The following is an 18,711-nucleotide window of genomic DNA, read 5'->3' on the forward strand; positions in this document are numbered from 1 at the left end:
CCGACACTACAGTGTCTAGAGTTAGTGATCAAGGCCATGATGGAAGATTTTTATACGGAACGGAATGGGGATGGATTGGGAAACCTCATGTCCACAGTCCCAGTGTCTCGAGCTGCAATCCCACAAGAGCCAAATGGGATACAGCTCATGAGATACCTTTGTGTGATCTGAGACAGATACTTTTGCCAGAGGCTACTTACATTAATTGATTCATGCCCACTCTTTTTGCACACCAAACAAGTAGGGCGGCCCTGGTTGTGTCGTCCTCGTCCCATTGTGATAATAGTTGTGTATCTTCTGTTGGGTGTCTTGAAAGTCGATATACTGTATTCGAAGTCACCAACACAATTGACTGGTGTTCTGAGTAGGCAGCTGCCATCCTTATAGGCTTTAATCAATGCTTGTTGTGCCGTGACACCAAGCATTGTTCATGCGGCAAGACAATTCAGCATTGTATAGCGCGGTCTAAGAAACCTTTCTTCACCGCGGCTGAGCTGGGCTGAACTTTGTCCGTTCAAAGGACTTGGTGATCAGTTAACTCAGCTGCTTTGTTTACTCGACGGCTTGAGACTATCTTTGCAGAGAAAGGGGCCAATGACAGCCAGTCCACTGCCGCTCAGTATGACAGCGGATACACATCATCACAATACCATGCTGAAGTTGTAGATAGGTATATATTAATTCTGGCTCACACTGGAGGCAGTCTACACCATACCGGCTCCGGACGTGCCCCTCCGCCCTCCACAATATGTTCAAGAGCTGCTCAACATGCAGGTCAACCCGGTCCCCGCTCCGTTTATGCACAACGAACCATCATTGGACTTATCATCCACGCGTGACATGATATCGGACCCTGAAAGAATTCCCACCCTCTGTCAATTGTTCATCATCCCGCTCTCTAAAGTGAACCTCAAGAGTAAACCAGATCTATGAAACGCGATTTCTCGAACAAGCAAGCAAGCGTGCGAATCGAGGGTCTGGCTACCAGGCCCGGATACGTCGTTCTCGCCGCCGGAAGGGCAAAAGCAGGGAGAAGCGCTGAGGCTTGCCTCGTGCGATTACGCCAGGAGCATCGGCCGAGAGGTTGGAGGTTATCCAAAGCGATACCAAGAAGTAAAGGAACGTCGGCGCGAAGTGTGTCGTTCCCAAACGATGCCGTGGCTCAAGCACCGGCGGGCTGATGTAAGAAGGTATGCCAGAGTATCCGATGATGGCGGATGTATGATTTCTTCATGGTAATAAAACAGAATGGTAAAATCCCAAAATCCCCTCCGGAACTCCGTGTCGGTGTCACCGACTCCATTAAGGTCGGTGGCGTGCGTGCGTGCGTCTGTATCATGCTCTTCGTACATTGCCCGCGTCTCCTGCCGCCGGATATATTTGGGTCAAAAGCCTCGATGGAAAAAGGTGGCTGGTACTGTCGCCGGTGCTCGGAACCGGTGAGAGCCGTCCTGGAATAGAAGATATAGTCTATTCGCCCTTGGCACTATGCGTTTCCGGCCTTCTCGTCTGTGTCGATGTGCCATACCACATAGTTGGGCAGACCCCAGACCCCGTATCCTGCGCGCTTGGCCATCTTTGCGAAACCTTCTGTTTCTGCTTGATTTTCGAAGGCGTAGCATGGGAAGTTGATACCTGTATTAGAGATCTGGTAAGCATTTTTTTCTTCCAATAGTAGAGGGACACTGCTGCTACGAACCTGATCTGTGGACATCAGCTTTGACAAGAATGTTGACCCCACCGATGCCGTCCAGCTCGATCTCGGCGTCCTTGTTCTCTCGCCAGTCGCCCATCCGCGCCATGTACGTGCGTCCGGTATCGTACTGCTTGTAGCCTACGGATTCCTGGTGTCAGCGCGCGCATGAAGGGTCTGGAGGTGTATGAAAGCGCATACCTTCGGCAAGCACTACGTCCTTGTCCAGTTTCGCAGAAAGCTTGCGGCCCTTGGGCGACTCGATCCAGGAGTTGTAGTCGACTACGGCGGGATTAGCACGTGGGTAGTCGGTGTGACATTTGAATAGTGTACTTACATCGTCCCTCGATGTCGCGTCCATTTTCATACCGGTGGAACCAGATGTCTGCAATTGGTCAGCCTTGGTCGTGAGGATCTCGCCTTGTCCCTTTCAACGTACTGGGAACTATGATGTCTCGATCGTGGGCAACAAAGTCCTCGATGATCTTCTTTGGGCTGTCCACGATGTCGACGTCGCGCCAGTAAACCCAGGAATGGTCAGACTTCAGGGCAGTGGCGAGCAGGTAGTTGCGAGCCCTACCCATGGCCTTCCGGCGCGGACCCTGAGCCTCGAACCCGTGGCGGTCTTGGACATCCTGACTGAGCTTGAAGCCAAAATCCTTCTCGACGACCGTGGCACTCCTGAAGGGGATGGTGTCGGGGCGCTTCTGTATCCTGTCGAGCTCCATGGCCAGGACAGCCATGGTGTCGTCGGTCGAGTCTCCCACCAGGAAGGCGATGTCGATGAGATGGTGCGGGTACGTGAGCTCGGCGAGCAGCTCGAAGTACTTGGAAAGATAGGGGGCGGCGTCCTTGAGGGGGGTCAGGATGAGTATTCTCTCATTGTTCTGGAGGGCCTGTTTTGTCGACTTGACCGGGTTGAGGTCGACATGCTCGATGGTGGACGAGTTGACTTCTATTGGCGCGTGGTGGTTGAACAGGACGGGTGTCTGTAGGTGCTTGGTCCACGAAACCTGCTCGTTAATAGACATCTCCATAGGCGGTTTCGCAGGGCCCCAGCAGTAGAAACTATAGGGTGAAAGAAACAAGACGAGGTCAGCGCATTGCCAGTTTTGGGTGGTCGCAGTGGTTGCGGTTGATCCGACGTACCTTTGCATCTCCGACCCTGCCGTGCTGATGCCACGCCATAACAACAGAATCACGCCTGTGAGGGCAACACCGAGCAGGAATCTGGTCCTGGTCACGAAGCTCCATACGGCTCTCGAGGGAGGTAGTTGGGCTCTGGCTGCCTTCCAGTTGAAGCCGCCTTTGGGAAGGAGCATTGTAACGACGAGCTGGGGTGGCCCTCAGCACCACCCTTGTATGTGCGGTTGCGGCAGGTCAAGTGAAGCCAGAGGTGGGCTGCGCTGGGCAAGCTGGGCCGTCGCTCTGTGAGGATTGTTGTCGCCGGAGGTGTTTGCAGCAAGCCAGTTGGGGCGCGCGGTGCCTGGTGGCAGGTGAGACGCCGGCGGAGGGTTCGCGAGCGGACACCGAACGTGGCAGTACTGTGGTGCTGCGTCGTGGCGTGCCGCGTGGTGCTGTTGTGAGCAGCCTTGGGGGAGCGAGACGGGGACGGCGGGATTAACGTGACGTGGAGTGGACGACCGTGTGTTGCGTTGCAGATGGGTGCAGTTCGAAGAATAAGAGGCCCGAGCAAAACGCACAGCACAGCACAGCACGTTACAGTATAATCGTCGTCGTCTCGGCAATGGACGAGGCGGGTCGGATCGTGGGTAAGGGAACAGGCGCAATGGGCGGACGCAGACTCAGGCACGGGCAAAAGCACAGGCACAAGGCACCGACCGAGGCGCACGATAAAATGGGAATAAGAAAGAGACGGCAGCTATCACCAACCTGCTCTGGACCAGCTGGTGATGGTTGGGGAGCGATAAGGTGTAGTACAGCGAAGCGGACGGAGTAGCAGTGCAGTGTGGTAGTGGTTTCTTTGAGTCCGACTGCGTAGATACCTACTGTGGTAAATTGTAGCAGCATTCTGCTGTCCACAGTTGCCCCTAAGCAGAGTTCAAGCGCCAACCTGGGGCTGCCTGGACCCGGACCTGGACCTAAGCAGACCAGGCAGGACCTGGATCTGCTCCCGGCTGGACTCTAGACCCTCTGCAAAAACGCGCGCCCTCGCCCACCCTTGGAAGGCCAAGCCGGCGCGACAAGGGACGCTCTCAGGGAGCACCTAGGTACCCGGGCAGGTAATCGAGAAGACTCTGTGCCCTGCAGCCTATTATGATGACGCGGAACGGCCAAATACGAGCTAGGGGCTGCCCGGATGCGAGCGAGCAATTATCAACCTGGAAGGGCTTTTCCAGCAGATTCCTGGGTCTCCAGCCCAAGCCTTCCCTCCCTTTTGGCTGGGCTGACCGGGGCCTGCCAACCCTGCCGAACCACCACCAACAGCAAATTCTCCAACGATCGGTCGTGAAGAGAGGAGCACATGCTGCATCCAGCTAACAATTGTCTATCTGCTTGCCTGCCTGCTCATCGAACTGAACAGACCACATGTTGTTTGGGGCCTGGAAGCTCCCGTCCGATGCCACTGCACCTCCTCCTCTGACCACGCAATCAAGCAGCAATCAGCAATCAGCAATCAGGAGAAGCAAACCCGGGCGCTCTGGGTCGAGGCCGGTTGACCCTCACCTCCCTATCCGTACGTCCTCTTTATTACCGGCCCCGTCGACTGGTCATGCATGTGAAATGATGGAGCGGGAGGATGGGCAAAAAGCGGAGGTGGGCTCTGCGGTTCGGCCTACCAGATTACTGTCCATCTGCCCCGGTTGCATCCACAACAGTCCAGATGCAGTTCCCGGGTTGCAATCTATGTACATCTACCTAGTCTACTAGTCCAGTCTGCAGTGGAGTCTATCATCAACAATGTTGAGGCGAGTTGAGCTCGTGTTGGCTGGTGGTCACCATCTATACTTCACAGCCTCTCTCTACACGATGAAATTCCTCACACATGAATTCTCCTTCCACCGGCCAGCCAGCTTTGCATGGCCGGCACAGTCAGCTTTCCGGTAGATTGGCTGCCAGTGATGGCTGGACTCGCTTATTCCTATACCAAGCTCCATCTCATGCAGCAGCAAGTGTCTTGTACCCAGCCGCGTGACGATCACGCTTTCCCAAACTCGAATGCAGATGATCAGCTCCTCTTTTTTCCCCTACTCCTGAAAGTGTGTTTGGTGGGCCAGGCCGTCCCTCATCGCCAGCCCTACGGTGTTCATCAAGGAGATCATTCTCCGCACACTCTGTAACCTCAACTGCGTCTGCAGTACACGTATATCTGCGTCTGCCGGCCCAAGAGGCACGTTCATCCAATGATGGCCGCGAGAACATTACCAATTGGCAGTGCTAAGCCAACCTGCTGCTTGTAGAAGTTCCAGGGATGAGCCCCGGGAAGCGCGCCTGTCTGACTGCATCCGCTCGGAACATCACGTCTTACCGCCACCTGTCATCTCAACGCTCAGTCTGCCCTTTTCTTGCAGCTGCCTATTTTAGAATCGCTGGATTTTCCGAGTTTCGGAGTTCCAGGGAACTCATCTCTTCTGGCCCTCGCCTTTCGTCCACGTGACTTGGCGGTCGATGGGCGACGCCATGTCCCGTCCCTGCTCTTGCAGATGCGCCACGGTGGGCTATTGACAAGCGCAGGGCGCGTTTCACACCAGGCACGGCAGCGAGTCCTTGTTTCGCCCGGCTTACTCTCCGCCCCGATGCTCGTGTCTCTTCTCCCTCTCGCAAACCGACCCGAACAGTCGAGTCGAATTGAATTGTGATGCCGTCCTAGGTGCCATTCTGAGACCCGACGATAACGTCGACACCTGTAATTCGTTCCTGAACCGCATGGCCGTAGCTCGTCCCTTCCACGCCTGCTTTACTCCTTCGCCTCTCCAGAGGCTTTTACAATTCTGTACACTACTCCAGACGACGGGACGCAGACTGTCACATCCTACACGCGCTGTCGCTCTTGCAAGACTTACCTCAAAACCCACCATGTCGAGTCGACGATCTGCCCGCCTTAGTGCTCAGGCCCAAGCCCAGGCTGAGAGCAAGGATACGCCGTCCGCAATGATGCCGCCTCCTTCTACTACGGCAACCAAGTCACGCAAGCGAAAGGCGCCGCCGTCTGCCTCGGCCGAGGATGGGCTGCCGACTGAGGCGCCAGCCACCCCCAAGAGACGAGCAAAGAAAACAGCGGTCCCTTCTCTACCGTCCACTCCAACAGCCACACCCAGCGCAGTCCGCCTCATCGCTGAACCAGCAGCTACTCCCGCTTCGAAGCTGACAGCATCATCATCCGTCACGCCAAAGCCAAAGCCTCGGGCTGTAGCGCAGCTCGCAGACCCAAACCTGACCAATGCGCCGTTGCTCTCGCCAGAGACGTCCAGGGTCATCTCTTATAACCCAACGACCACGGCGAACATCCTCGAGGAGGCATGTGCGCATCTCATCAAGGGTAAGCCTTTCCCTTGGAGTCACGGTCTCCCGCTGGCGAGTGCTCTGTGGTTCGGGTTTGATCTGGGGTTTCTCCTATCCAGGTTCCACATGCCCCTCAGGATCTGTACTCGGGGCAAAGCTAGCCGATCCACCACAGAGCGATCGCGATGCAGCCTGGCACTCGCAGCAATGAACTGACCGCCTTGACACAGTCGAACCCCGCATCGAGCCCCTGATCACAGCCCATCACTGCCGAATCTTCTCCCCCGCCGGGCTCGCCGAGAAAATCGACCCCTTCGAGTCCCTCGCGTCGGGCATCATCTCCCAGCAGGTCTCCGGCGCGGCGGCAAAGGCCATCAAGGCCCGCTTCATCGACCTCTTCGACCACGCAGATGCCGCGGACGCCACGACCACCACCGCGACCAACAAGTTCCCCACGCCGTCGCAGGTCGCGGCCGCTAGCATCGAGCGCCTCCGTTCCGCAGGGCTGTCGCAGCGCAAGGCCGAGTACATCCAAGGGCTGGCGGCCAAGTTCGCCGATGGCGAGCTCACCGCACGGTGGTTTGCCGACGCCCCCTACGAGGATGTCCTCGAGAGGCTCATCGCCGTCCGCGGGCTGGGCCGCTGGAGCGTCGAGATGTTCGCGTGCTTCGGGCTCAAGCGGATGGATGTCTTTAGCACGGGAGACCTCGGTGTGCAGAGAGGCATGGCCGCGTTTGCGGGCCGGGACGTGTCCAAGCTCAAGGCCAAGGGCGGCGGCAACAAGTGGAAATACATGTCCGAGAAAGAGATGGTTGATATGGCGGCGCCATTTAGTCCGTATAGAAGCCTATTCATGTGGTATATGTGGAGAGTCGAGGAGACGGATATCAGCACGCTCGAGTGAGCGAATGAACTGCACTAGTGGCCGGTGAGCAGTGCGATCTGTGAGAGAGTGATCGCAATGATTCCTGAGAATAATTTCTGCGAATTTGCGGTCCATATACGAGTTTGGTCCGGTCCGGCACGTCGGGCGCCCGACTCGCGAACCACAGGGTGTAAGATTACCTTTGGCCGCATTGGATATGATATGTTCGTTCCGGCAAGACGTAGGGAATCCACTTAGGCTTCCTCCTAAAGCAAAGCTCCTAGAAGCAGGCCACTGTTGTCATCAATCACGGCTTACCGGAGTAAACCGCATCGTGATGGGGGTACGAAAAGCCATGATAGCGCACCGGCCACGAACCGAGTTCTCTTGAGGACCATCAAACCATGCACCATCGCTCTCTGCCCTGCGTAACCCCAAAAATGCAACTTTCAAACAACACCGGATCAGAAAAATAGCACGTGGTAGCAACTGGGGGTGGTTCTCAGACAGATAACGCCTCAGATACAATATGCTGTTGCTGCTATATGGACGTCTCCAAGGTGCCCCTTCCCCAGTGGACGACAGGGCAAGCACCGCAGACCCCTCTCGCCTGTCTGCCCCTTGTCCAGTCCGAGACAGCCGAAAAACGGTCAACTCCGAAGGATGAGATCGGATTCTGTCCAACCTACCATTCGTGTCGTGCTTGCTTGTGGCCGTCGTGAAACCTCACTCTGGCGAGTCCTGCGCGTCAATGGCGAGAGGGTGGGTTTAGAAGGGGTAGGTAAACCGCAGGATCGGGGGGCCGCATCTGACGGGCCCCCTGGCGAGTTCGACTATCAATCACTTTCGTCCTACAGTCGTTGTCTGTCCAACGTGACGCGACGGCGACCTGTTTACTCTGTACGCAAATTGATGAATTACTGAACTCGGCTGCGATAGAGGAATGACACCTCGAGTAGTCTCACCGGGTGCGCAGCATGGTCATGCATGTCAAGGACGGCCATGCCTGTGATTCGGGAAGACGTCGTGCTGGTGCGCAGTCGTACGTGCTTCACATCAGACAGCTCTCTTGATGTGACCGTTCCTTGTGCCTTGCTAATGGCGAGGCTTAGTGGCAGGCACATGCCAAGACGAAGATAGAACAACGGTGAATCTGTTACTTTGTTCAAAGCACGGCACACCCGCAACTACGGCATTCAGCCGGCTGTCCCGCGCCGGCCGAAAGACTCGCCTCTCCGCATATGCCGTGCAGGCGCTGTCCTGATGGCCCGCTGCTCGGTATCACGGTGAGGAGGCAACCCAGCCATGTGAAGACAGCCAACCTTGCATTGGCCATCAGCCTACGTACCGCCTGATCTTGTCTCAATGACGGATGGGAACGAGGCTTTGCAGCCGAATCGTCGATCAAGCTGGCCGTCCGAATGGAGAGACTTCAAACACTGTCAGATGCTTCGCGAGGCTGAGCTTCGAGGACTTCGGATGGAAAGCCTCGGTGTCGGCGCTGAGGTTGCCAAGACCCGCAGTCGGTTTGGAGAAGTGTCGCAAATTGGGCACTCCAGGGCGCTGACTCGGCAATTCCTGGTGAACACTGTGTGAGGTCTGATCACCAGCAAGCAACAGGCGTGCTGGGTTATGATCGACCCAAGTCGAAGTTTTGGAAGGTCGAGAACCACCAGCTTTGCTACCAGCCTCGACGGAAGAGCCGTTCCTTTTGAACTGGACGCCGGCACGGGCAGGGACCGATCTAACAGAGAAGGTATATCTGGGCGTGCCACCTGCACAGTCTGCTGGACAGGTCGACGCGCTGCGTTTCCACGGCATTCGCGAGGTCGAACTGCGTCGTGATGCCGGCGTTCTGTGGGGTTTGAACCCATTTATATCACTGGGCCTGGATTTCATGATGCTAAGCGAAGAGTCAAAGGAAAGCCAAGATGCGACAATTTGCTGGAATCTCGTACGCAGGTTCCCTGACGGCCTCCTGGGAGGTGCAGGGATGGGCCCAGGGACGGAGCAGATAGAACTCAATACTCTGGGAAGCATTGGCCAATGAGCTGACCAGCTCCCGGCCTTCCAGATCAAGATCTTCGACTGTCGGGGAAAGGTGGTGGCGTGGGCATATCAATCCGGGAACAGGGTGGCCGTGATACGCAAGATGAGAGGGCCACTTTTCGTTCATTAGGCTCATGGCAGCCACCACTGGAATGCCGGAGTCGTCAGCTATTGACTTGACATCGTCCAGCGAATGTCACTCTAAAGATTACCCTGCCATTTGAAAAGTGCAGGGGCGGGAGCGTTGTTTTTGCCATCAGAATGGATGCTCGCAATCAAAGATTAAAATGTTGCTCCCAGGAATTCCAGGAAAAAAGGAGGCCGGGTGGTTTACACCAGACTGCGGTGGGGCCGGGCATGCGGGCCTGGCGTGAACCTGCCTGTGTACACTGTATGAAAACGGACGGTTGTGACGGCAATATCAGCATCACATCGCCGCCGGGCGCGTTGATTTCGTGCAGACTGGGTGCTCGGAGTCTGGGTGTCTGGATTGCACACGACACCAACTCGTGTGGCCGTGGGAGCTAATGCGTTAGCCGCTGCAAGATGCGGACGCGGAGCTCTCGTGTTGGTTTCGTTAGGGCCAGGCCTTGATTGGTTTGCTTTAGCTTTTTCTTGTGCAGATTCGTAATGCACTGCATTGTGTCTTCCACTGCCAGTGGGAAAGTCACGCACAATGGGAGGCAGTTCGGATCATGATTGGTACAGCAGTACGCAAGAGCTGTCGTAACCGTCATCGCGATCGTGGCAGTCCTTCCGGCGACAGAAGCCTGTCAGTGTGGTTCACCACCTCCAGCTTCGGCCTTGCTTTTGTCGTTCTGTCGCCGTGGACGACCGGGAAAGCCTTCTCTGGCGTCATCAGTGCTCACCCTGAGACAAGGGCCAGGGAACGTGTTGCTTCACCTCGGCTGAGGATTCCTCGCCTTCGGTAACATCGTACCGGATATTGGCCAGGTGAGTTGCCTTTTGCATGATGAACCGCACATGGGAGATTCTAAATAGGTATGGCCAAGATTTCTGGCAGATCAGGCTAGGTGGTAGTTTTAGTCAGGCCCGGCCTGGCTGGCCTGGCCGAAATTCAACCATCCGCAAGGTGTGAACCGTGTGATAGTCTAGGAACTTAAACTTGGCAGCTAAAGTGGGCGTGCTTCATGCGAGCGTTTCTGCGGCGCTGCCAATTGCGAGGCTAGCAAGTCTAGCTTAGCACACTGGTAACCGAGCCCGGTTAGAGGAGTTTCGAGCCTTTTACTTGGTAGAGGCAGAGCTTCAATGTCGATGATGGCAGTTTAAGGATGCAGCTTGTGAGAATCCCAATGGAAGAGAGTGCTGACAGGGTGTGCCAACGGTCCAGGGGCCATGGCACAAACAGCCAATATTTGATAAGGAGCAATCTCGCCAGTGGGATTACGGATCCAGTCTGGTCGTATCCTTGAGCTCGATGTACAGCAGGCCGACAAATGACATGGGCCTCGTAATCAATTACTGCCGAAGAAAGCCCCTCGTGGTCAATAGCAATCCATCCAGCAGTCTGTAGGAACCGACGCCCGCCGACTGGGAGGTGCGTATCTGTGTGTGCATGGAAATAGATCTATCTGCCGGACACGTCCTGATGCACCGCTTCTGAAGTAGCAGGTCCAGGCCTAGGCCCTCGCCGACGTCGCCGCCGCCTGGAATGGTAAAAAGGCGACATTTGTGCACGTGAGAATTAAAACCGTATGGTACTGAACGTATCGAATAGATGCGGACTTCCACCGCGAGATCTTCGCCTCTACCAGAGGAGGATTCGCAGAAAAGAGGAGCCATGACGCGGTCCTGGCCCGAATATTCATGTGGCTAGGCGGCTGGAGATGGGACGGCGACGTCTTCACACCCAGCCACATGGAGCCGTGGCCATGGAGCCACGGCAGCAGACACCTCGACGAGTGGGGACGCAACAGAGTTGGTGACGATGATGAAGCTGTTCCCACGTTGCGAGCGTATATATCCATCACCCCCCACGAGGCAGAGCAGAGTAAAGCAGAGGCGAGCACTCTTCTCGGCAGGTAACCCACTGCGTACCATGCTGTAGAGGCCGAAAGGTGCGAGCTCCGGCTTGTTGGTGGTCTGTCTGGATCAACTGGTTCGTTCGCCTGGGAAGTGGGAAAGTGGGAAGTGTTTTCCGCCGGGCAGGGGTGAATGGTCCCAGCAAACCCCCTGTCGGAGCTCCACAGACCTACGGCAGCACAGTGGTACCTCGTTCCTGGGTGCACCCCCCCACAGCTCGGGGAGGCCTGCGCCAGACAGAATGGGCCGGCTGTCGCAGGCGAAGGAGCAAATGTGAGAGAGATTGAACGGGGGTGACTGTACGAGCATCGAGTACCACTCGCCCTGGCCGCTCATTATTAGCGTCGCCAGATTGAGGGTGCAAGTGGGCGCCCTGGCCCCCCCCTTCGCTGTTTCTTGATCGGCCCCTACACAGTACATACAGTAGCAGTTGATCATCCAGCCATCCCCGTCCCAACCCAGCCAGCTCCCATTGCCTCCCAGTTGCCCCAGTCACTCCCCCTTCCCTCTCTTTTTCCTGAAGTCATACCTTGACTGCTACACTTTAATCAACCTTTTCCCCTTCCTCCTCAAACATCTTCTCACAGTCCCCCGTTTTCAGTTTTCCTTCACGACACTCGCTACTGTCCATATTTTCCTTGGCGAAGAGAGAAGCATCCTCCATCTTCAGTCACTCGTGCGTAATTGGATCTGGTCTGATCGCCCTCCTCGACAAGTAAAAAAAATCCCCGACAATTTCTCTGGAATTCCGCAACCCAGACAACCACTGGAATCCTCTCAGATATCCCATCTTTCGGTAAGTCCTCGACTCTTGTCGGCCCCAGAGACAAGTCTCATTGCTCCCGCCCACCATCCTGCACTGCACCTGCCTGGCCCAAAGCTCGTGATTGGCAACGGCGATTTGGAACGCCAACAAAAACAACAACACCACTACCGCTGCCCAACGGCTTCCACTTTTCAACTTCGAGCCCCGACCCGCGATTGAACGACCTGTCCTCCGCGTATCGCTCCTGCATCGATCTCACCGTCCCGACGATAAGCCACCTCGTGGAGAAGGAAGCCTCGAGGAGGGCAATTGGGAAAGCCCGCTAGCTGTGCCGTCTGCCAGTTCCCCGGGAAACTGATATCAGGGGAAGATACCTGTCACCCAGCAACGATCACACTCGATCGGTTTGCACACAGGCTTCTCGAGACCACAAACATCACCGAACGAACATTGCTACATTCGGTCTCGTCTACTTAGATCCCATTTTGGTTTCTTGGATTCAGGACGACACTCTCAAACCCAATTCGGCTCGACAACGCAAAGTAAACATCAACAATCATCTTTCAACTCAATCGCCTCCAGGATCCGTCTCGCCTCTCGTCCACATCACAACCACATCTAAGCCATACCACTGCCATTCGAAGGTTGCTAATCAGTTATCCACACAGCACCAGCAAAATGTTCTCCAAGCTGGCTATCTCTGCCCTCGCGGCGGCCACTGTTGCCTCTGGTAAGTCCAGCGTCGCTCCCAGACCATCTCGATAGCGTCATTAACGAGCATCGCCAGCGCAATCTTCCGCCTGCACACAATCCACCTTCACAATCGGCTCTGCCGCTGAGGCCACTGCTCTCTCCGACTGCAGCACGCTCAAGGGTGACGTCCTGATCCCCGCGACGTCTGACCCCCAGATCGACCTGTCCGGCCCTAAGCAGATTGACGGTGACCTGACCCTGGAGAACAATGGCGCCGTCATCTCTCTTGCGTCCCAGTCCCTCAGCTCGATCTCCGGAACGTTCAGACTCGCCAACGTGACCCTGCTGTCCACGCTCAACCTGCCCGCCCTGACCAGCGTCGGCACCATCACGTGGCAGTCGCTGCCCGCTCTCAACTCCCTGAGCTTCAGCACCGGTGTCAGCAAGGCTAACACCGTCACCATCTCCGACACCTTCCTGCAGAGCCTGGATGGTATCGACCTGGAGTCGGTCGGCAGCATGGACATCAACAACAACCGCCGCCTGACCAAGTTCGACACCTCGCTCAAGAACCTGAGCGAGAACCTGAACATCCAGGCCAACGGTGCCAAGCTGAGCGTGACCATGCCCAACCTTGTCTGGATCGCCAACATGACCATTGCCAACGTCACCGAGTTCTCTTCGCCCTCGCTCGAGGTCGTCAACGGCTCTGCCAGGTTCGACTCGAACTACTTCGAGAGCTTCGCCGCCCCCAACATGACCTCCACCAGCAGTGGTGACATCTCTTTCATCAACAACCCTCAGCTCACCAACATCACTTTCTCTGGCCTCAAGAGCCTCGGTGGTGCCCTGACTGTCGTCAACAACACCCGCCTGGAGGAGCTTACTGGATTCCCCGAGCTGGCTGAGCTTGGTGGTGCCATCAAGATTGGCGGCAACTTTAGCAAGTAAGTACCGGTATATGTAGATCACAACTCTGAAGACAGTTGCTAACGGCCCGTCTTTAGCGTTGAATTCCCCAGCCTTGAGGACGTCAAGGGAACCTTCGAGGTCTCCTCCACCAACGACATCGAGGATGCTTGCACTGAGCTGAAGAAGAACGCTCCCGGCTCCCAGGGTGGCAACGGTGTCATTCAGGGCAAGTTCACCTGCACGTCCAACAACGAGAAGGCCAACACTGGCAGCACCGCTGGCGACAGCGCCTCTGGCAGCAGCGGCAACTCTAGCAACGCTGCCGTCAACGTCCACGTGAACTCGGCCGTCATTGGTCTGAGCTTCGTCGGTCTGCTGGCCCAGCTGCTGTAAAGTGGTCTTGGTCGAGTGTTGAAGTAGCTCAGGTGGTCATGATGTGTGGTATTTCTACAGGGTCAGGGTAAACAAACCGGAGGCGTTTTTTTTTCTTTTAAAACCAATTCCCTGGATGATGGATCTGTCCTTTGTCCGCAGTCTCGTTGCTTTTTAGTCTCAGCATGCACAGTCATCACACTCGCGCGCGGAATACGGAGTCAAGCTTGTTATGTTCACCGGGAACAAAAAACCACCTTAGACTAATAATTTCTCCTTTACCCCCGACCTGTTCGAATACGCATCATGGCTCTCTTGTAATGTGTCAAGATTGTGGACCGAGTCCTCCTTGGCCTGCTTCTCATCCTGCAGGGGCAGCTGGCTGAGCTGGATATGGAGGAAACTGCAGCACATGTTGCATAATGTCTCGGATGGATCGAGAGGCGGAGTACACCAAACAAAAAATCCTGGAGGGGGTTGACAAGAGATCGTACAACACAGATGGAGGATGGGGCTTCCAGAAGATAGCCAGCCAATGGCTCATTTTGGTCTTGATAGGTGTTGAACATTTCTAGCAAGAGTCCCGCCAATCCATCTCAATGATCCCCTTCACACTTCTCTGCCTTCGCTATGTGCCTGGTGTGAGGTTCACCTGCTGTGGTTTGCGTATGTGCCAATAAAAGGATGCTGCTGCTAGCAACTCCATGTCTTGTATATACATATCCACAACCGACAGTATCATTACCCAACATATTTGCCAAGTTCATCCATCCATCCCCCCAGTAGCCATTCTGTCCGGTCTAACTGTACTCCCCCTTCTCAAATTTCTCGGTGTCCCAGAAGCGCGCGGCGATGGCGTTCCCGTTAAAGACGCGGCCCTCGAGCGCGTTGACTGCCCTCAGCGCGGACACCTGGTCGGTGAACTTGATAAAGACCTGCCGGCCCGCGACGTCGATGTACAGCCTCTCGACGCGCCCGTACTTGTCGCCGCACTCCTCGCCGATCTCCTGCCCCAGCCCGTCCTCGACCTCCTCCTGCAGGCTCGGCATGTTCTCGAGCATGTTCTGCAGCACGATCACCTCGGACATGGCGCCGAACTTGCTCGCGTTGTCCCCCTCGGCGGCGTGGCCTGAGTCTGAGCCCTTGGCCGGGGCCGCCGTCTTGCCGCCGATGATACGTGCCCGGTTTGCCGGGTCCGCGTAGCCGCCGCCCTCGGCGTCCGGCCGCTTGCGCCGCTTCCACCTTGACCTGCAGCGGGTTGATGATGCCGCTGCTGTCGGCGCCGAGGCCGCTGCCGGCCGTCCACCCGTACTTGGACATGAGGCGCTGGGCGAAGCCCTTCTGCCCGGGCCGGCTTGAGCGTGACGTGTCGCCCGCGGCTTCGGCGTCGGACATGGGCTGGTCGGAGGTGGTGTTGTTGTTGGCTGCCCCTAGGCCGGTGGGCGGGAGGTCGATGTTATCTACGTCCATGTCGTCGTCATCATCGTCTCTTTGCTGTTGCGTGGATGGCTGAGGAGGGGCTTCATAGCGGACGGGTCCGCGAGAGATGGTCGCGGCATCTTGTGGTGGTGATGGTGGTGGAGGAGGAGCTGAAGATGCTTCAGGAGGAGGCGGCGGCGGCGGCACCCATGCCTGACAACGCGAGGCGGCGGGCGTAGGCATCGTCACCTGTTGCGTCGTCTGGCACGGGAGCGGCAGCAGCTGGTGAAGCGCGAGAAGGTGACATGGGCGGCGGTGCAAAGGAGTAGTCTCCCGGAGGAGCGAATTGATCTGTTGGGACCAGTCGTGTTAGCAATGTTGTAGCCACCTGAGTGCTGGTGAACCAACTTACTACCCATGGCAGGCCTCTCATCGGCGTCCGAGTCCTCGTCACTGTCGGAGCTCCCTCTCCTCCTCCTACGGTGGGCATACAGCACGGCCTTCCACTCCTGCACCTCCCGTATGCGCTCGTCGCTCCTCATGTACTCGTCCACGTTTGTCGGCCGCGAAGGGTCGTAGATCTCGTCCCAGTCCGTCTCCTGGCGCTGGCTGTCCCCTTGCTTCTGCTGCTTCTTCTTCTTGGCCTTGCGCCCGCCGCGCTGCCGCTTCTCGGTGGCTGCGGTGCCGTACATGTACTCGTCCTCCTCGGTCGCGGCCCAGTCGGCGAGCGTGCTGCGCTGGGCAGGAGGCCCTCCCTGGGTAGGTGGCGGCGTCGCGGTCGCGTCCCTGGTGACATTGCCGTCGTTTGATTTTGCTTTATCTGGGGCTGTGGATGATGGCGGTATGGATTTGGGAAAAGCCGGTTTGGCCACTTTCTTCTGAGGTATTTGTGGTCGACGTATTGGCTGAAATCGCAAGGCTGAGAGGAGGAATGCAATTAGTTAAGGTTCACAGAGTCGACAAAATCGCAATGCAAGACGGTGCCTCCCGGCGTATATGGAAGCGTGTATGGAGTCTTTGCTTACTTTGATTGATCTCCTTCTTGACAGCAGCGTCCTCCTTCTTCGCATTGTCATAAACTACCGGCGCACCGGATACGGTGGCTTGGGCGTCGGCCTTCGGGTTGAGCAGGTTGGCGTAAAGCGACAGACCGCCGCCCTTCGGAGGTGGGGGCGGCGCTGCCATGCTGTGGATATCCAGGCACACACGCTCGTGCCAGACAAAGCCGATCTTCCGGTGGCCGAGACTGCGCGCAGATGTCTGGTGTGGAAAATGGGTGGTGGCCCTCAAGCTCTGGGGAGATTGGAAGATCGCACGCAGCCTTGTGGTGTAAGGCAAGCCGGCGGGAGCTGGAGCTGCAGCTTGGTGGGGCCGAGTCCACGCGTACAAGTCCACCCACCCCTAGCTTCATACGGCTCAAGAAAATGAGACTGAGTACCTATCGAAACACGCTCTTCAAAAATACTGGACTAGGATGTTCACCGAATTCAAAGATTCCAAATCGATTTGGTCCCTTGGCATCAGAAAACAGCTGCCACCAGCAGTAGTGTGCTTGTTGCGCTATTGCTGGATAGTAACATATGCAGATACAGAGATCCAAGCAGGACAAGCACCATGGCTGAGCACGGTTGGCGGTCTCGGACTTCCAGTGTGATGCTCAGTCTCCCTTCGTAGCATAATAGTGTACATCATAAACACCCATCACTCGTGTTCTTCCCCAGAAAACAAGACATAATAACAATGCGATCGCCTCAAGCAGTAACGCTTTCTCTTGAAAAATCCAATCAAACATTGTCACTTTTCCGAGGACCATCACAGGCCCATCGATACCCGGGACTTTACAGAATCTGATCCTTCTTACTCGTCCTTCTTCTCTTCCGCCCCCTCGGCTTTAGCCTCCTCAGCTGCGGCACCATTGGTCTCTTCGTCATCCTTCTTTTCCTCCTTCTCCGCCTTCTCCTCAGTAGCACCGCCGTTAGCAGACCCCGAGTCCACCAGCTTCTTCACAGCATCCACCGTTGCAGCTGGTCCGCCGGGCTCAGAAAGGAGCACCTTGCCCTTTTTGTCCACTGCGAACACGCCTCTCTGGGTGCCGCTGGGCGCCTTCTTCAGGCCAATGGCCCCGATGAGGCTCGCACTAGAATCGCACAAAAGAGGGTAAGGGAGCTTCTGCTTCTCCTTGAAGGTCGTGTTGCTCTTGGGGGAATCCCTGGAAAGCCCGTAGATGGCAAGGCCTCCCGCGGTAAGCGGCTCATAAGAGTCGCGGAACAGACAGGCCTGATTTGTGCAGCCTGGTGTGGATGCCTTGGGGTAGGTGAAAAGCACGACACCGGAGCCGGACTGCTCGACGAGCTTAGCCAGCGTCGTGGTCTCGCCGTCGTTGGTAGTGATCTCGCCGCCGAATGAAGCCAGGTCGATGGTGTCGCCAACCTCGGGCTTCTTGGCAGGGGTGGACGCCTTGGCTGCTGCTGCGCCATTGGCCTTGGGCTTAGTCTCAGGCTTGCCCTTGACAGCCTCCTTGACCTTGGAGGCAGCTTTGGCCACCTTGGAAGGCTTCTTGGCCGGGGGCTCCGGGGGCGGAGCGGGAGCCTTGCGCTTGCGTAGTTCAACGGGCATTTTCACGCTTGGATGGCCTCAGGGGCGCTTGGGAGGGGTGTTAGCCAGGATTTTCACCTCGATGACAATCACGGTCATCGGATACAGAGGGAGGCCATGATTGAAGCTCCCTAAGTGGCTAGGAACATACAATCTGCGGAGAAGTGGTGAAACAGTCAAGTGCCGTGCAGGCGGCTGGGTGACGAGAGCACGAGGTGGAAGACGCGTTCAGCGTGCGACCAGGAGATTGTGGGTGGAGCTGGGATGCAACAGAGACGCAGAGATGGACAGAAAAGAAAACAGGAACAAACAAAGGCTGGGAGAGAGGAGGAAGAAGTGCTGGACGAGGTGGAGATGGGGACGGGGGACGGGATGGGAGGTCAATATAAGGAGGACGAGGGTAGGATGGGATGTCGTCTTGCACGAGCTCCGACCAATCAGACCCGCGACATGGGGGAAGCTCTCACACTATCAGCCCTCAGAGAGTTCCGGCTCCCCTGAATCGCCCATCTTCCCCAGCTTTTCCTCCGACCTCTGTTAAGGCTCAATCGACTTTACGGTCCGAGATCCAGCCCTCTTTTTTCTTTTCTTCTCCTGCGGCCCCTGGTCACTGCGCATGTCTGCCTCGGGTCGCTAGACCACAGTAGCCGCCCATCGACGGGACAGGTAACAATGATGGGCAGCAACCACTTTCTAGCTTGATCCTCGTCAATGCCACACCTGAGAGTTTCATCCGAGACAGCTCATCAGGAAGCGTCAGGTCTGTGGCATGTGGCAGAGTGTGATGGAGTGTGCATCTCTTGCAGTCAATCTGTATGGCTATCTTGGTGATGTGATTAG

At 56.4% G+C, this 18,711-nt stretch overlaps 5 protein-coding genes across 5 annotated transcripts; 2 read left to right on the forward strand and 3 right to left on the reverse strand.

Moving 5' to 3' along the window:
- Nucleotides 1-1,486: 1,486 nt before the first annotated feature.
- INS49_013156 (uncharacterized protein) lies at nucleotides 1,487-3,015 on the reverse strand (the record flags this gene model as incomplete). The annotated part of the gene is made up of 6 exons (XM_043173856.1): nucleotides 1,487-1,635; nucleotides 1,700-1,834; nucleotides 1,895-1,975; nucleotides 2,031-2,078; nucleotides 2,133-2,761; nucleotides 2,843-3,015. The coding sequence occupies 6 exons, from the start codon at nucleotides 3,013-3,015 to the stop codon at nucleotides 1,487-1,489; spliced, it is 1,215 nt and encodes a 404-aa protein (XP_043023153.1).
- A 2,716-nt stretch (nucleotides 3,016-5,731) lies between these two features.
- INS49_013157 (uncharacterized protein) lies at nucleotides 5,732-7,061 on the forward strand (the record flags this gene model as incomplete). Its single annotated transcript, XM_043173857.1, has 2 exons — nucleotides 5,732-6,194; nucleotides 6,388-7,061. The coding sequence occupies 2 exons, from the start codon at nucleotides 5,732-5,734 to the stop codon at nucleotides 7,059-7,061; spliced, it is 1,137 nt and encodes a 378-aa protein (XP_043023154.1).
- A 5,497-nt stretch (nucleotides 7,062-12,558) lies between these two features.
- Nucleotides 12,559-13,878, forward strand: INS49_013158 (uncharacterized protein; the record flags this gene model as incomplete). Its single annotated transcript, XM_043173858.1, has 3 exons — nucleotides 12,559-12,610; nucleotides 12,668-13,520; nucleotides 13,581-13,878. The coding sequence occupies 3 exons, from the start codon at nucleotides 12,559-12,561 to the stop codon at nucleotides 13,876-13,878; spliced, it is 1,203 nt and encodes a 400-aa protein (XP_043023155.1).
- A 779-nt stretch (nucleotides 13,879-14,657) lies between these two features.
- INS49_013159 (uncharacterized protein) lies at nucleotides 14,658-16,461 on the reverse strand (the record flags this gene model as incomplete). The annotated part of the gene is made up of 5 exons (XM_043173859.1): nucleotides 14,658-15,105; nucleotides 15,170-15,446; nucleotides 15,484-15,627; nucleotides 15,689-16,195; nucleotides 16,302-16,461. 5 exons carry the CDS (start codon nucleotides 16,459-16,461, stop codon nucleotides 14,658-14,660), a joined length of 1,536 nt encoding a protein of 511 aa, XP_043023156.1.
- A 672-nt stretch (nucleotides 16,462-17,133) lies between these two features.
- INS49_013160 (uncharacterized protein) lies at nucleotides 17,134-17,892 on the reverse strand (the record flags this gene model as incomplete). The annotated part of the gene is made up of 1 exon (XM_043173860.1): nucleotides 17,134-17,892. The coding sequence occupies one exon, from the start codon at nucleotides 17,890-17,892 to the stop codon at nucleotides 17,134-17,136; it is 759 nt and encodes a 252-aa protein (XP_043023157.1).
- Nucleotides 17,893-18,711: the final 819 nt, after the last annotated feature.

Source organism: Diaporthe citri, assembly GCF_014595645.1.
Source record: "Diaporthe citri strain NFHF-8-4 chromosome Unknown scaffold_6, whole genome shotgun sequence".
NCBI classification, from domain to species: Eukaryota; Fungi; Ascomycota; class Sordariomycetes; order Diaporthales; family Diaporthaceae; genus Diaporthe; species Diaporthe citri.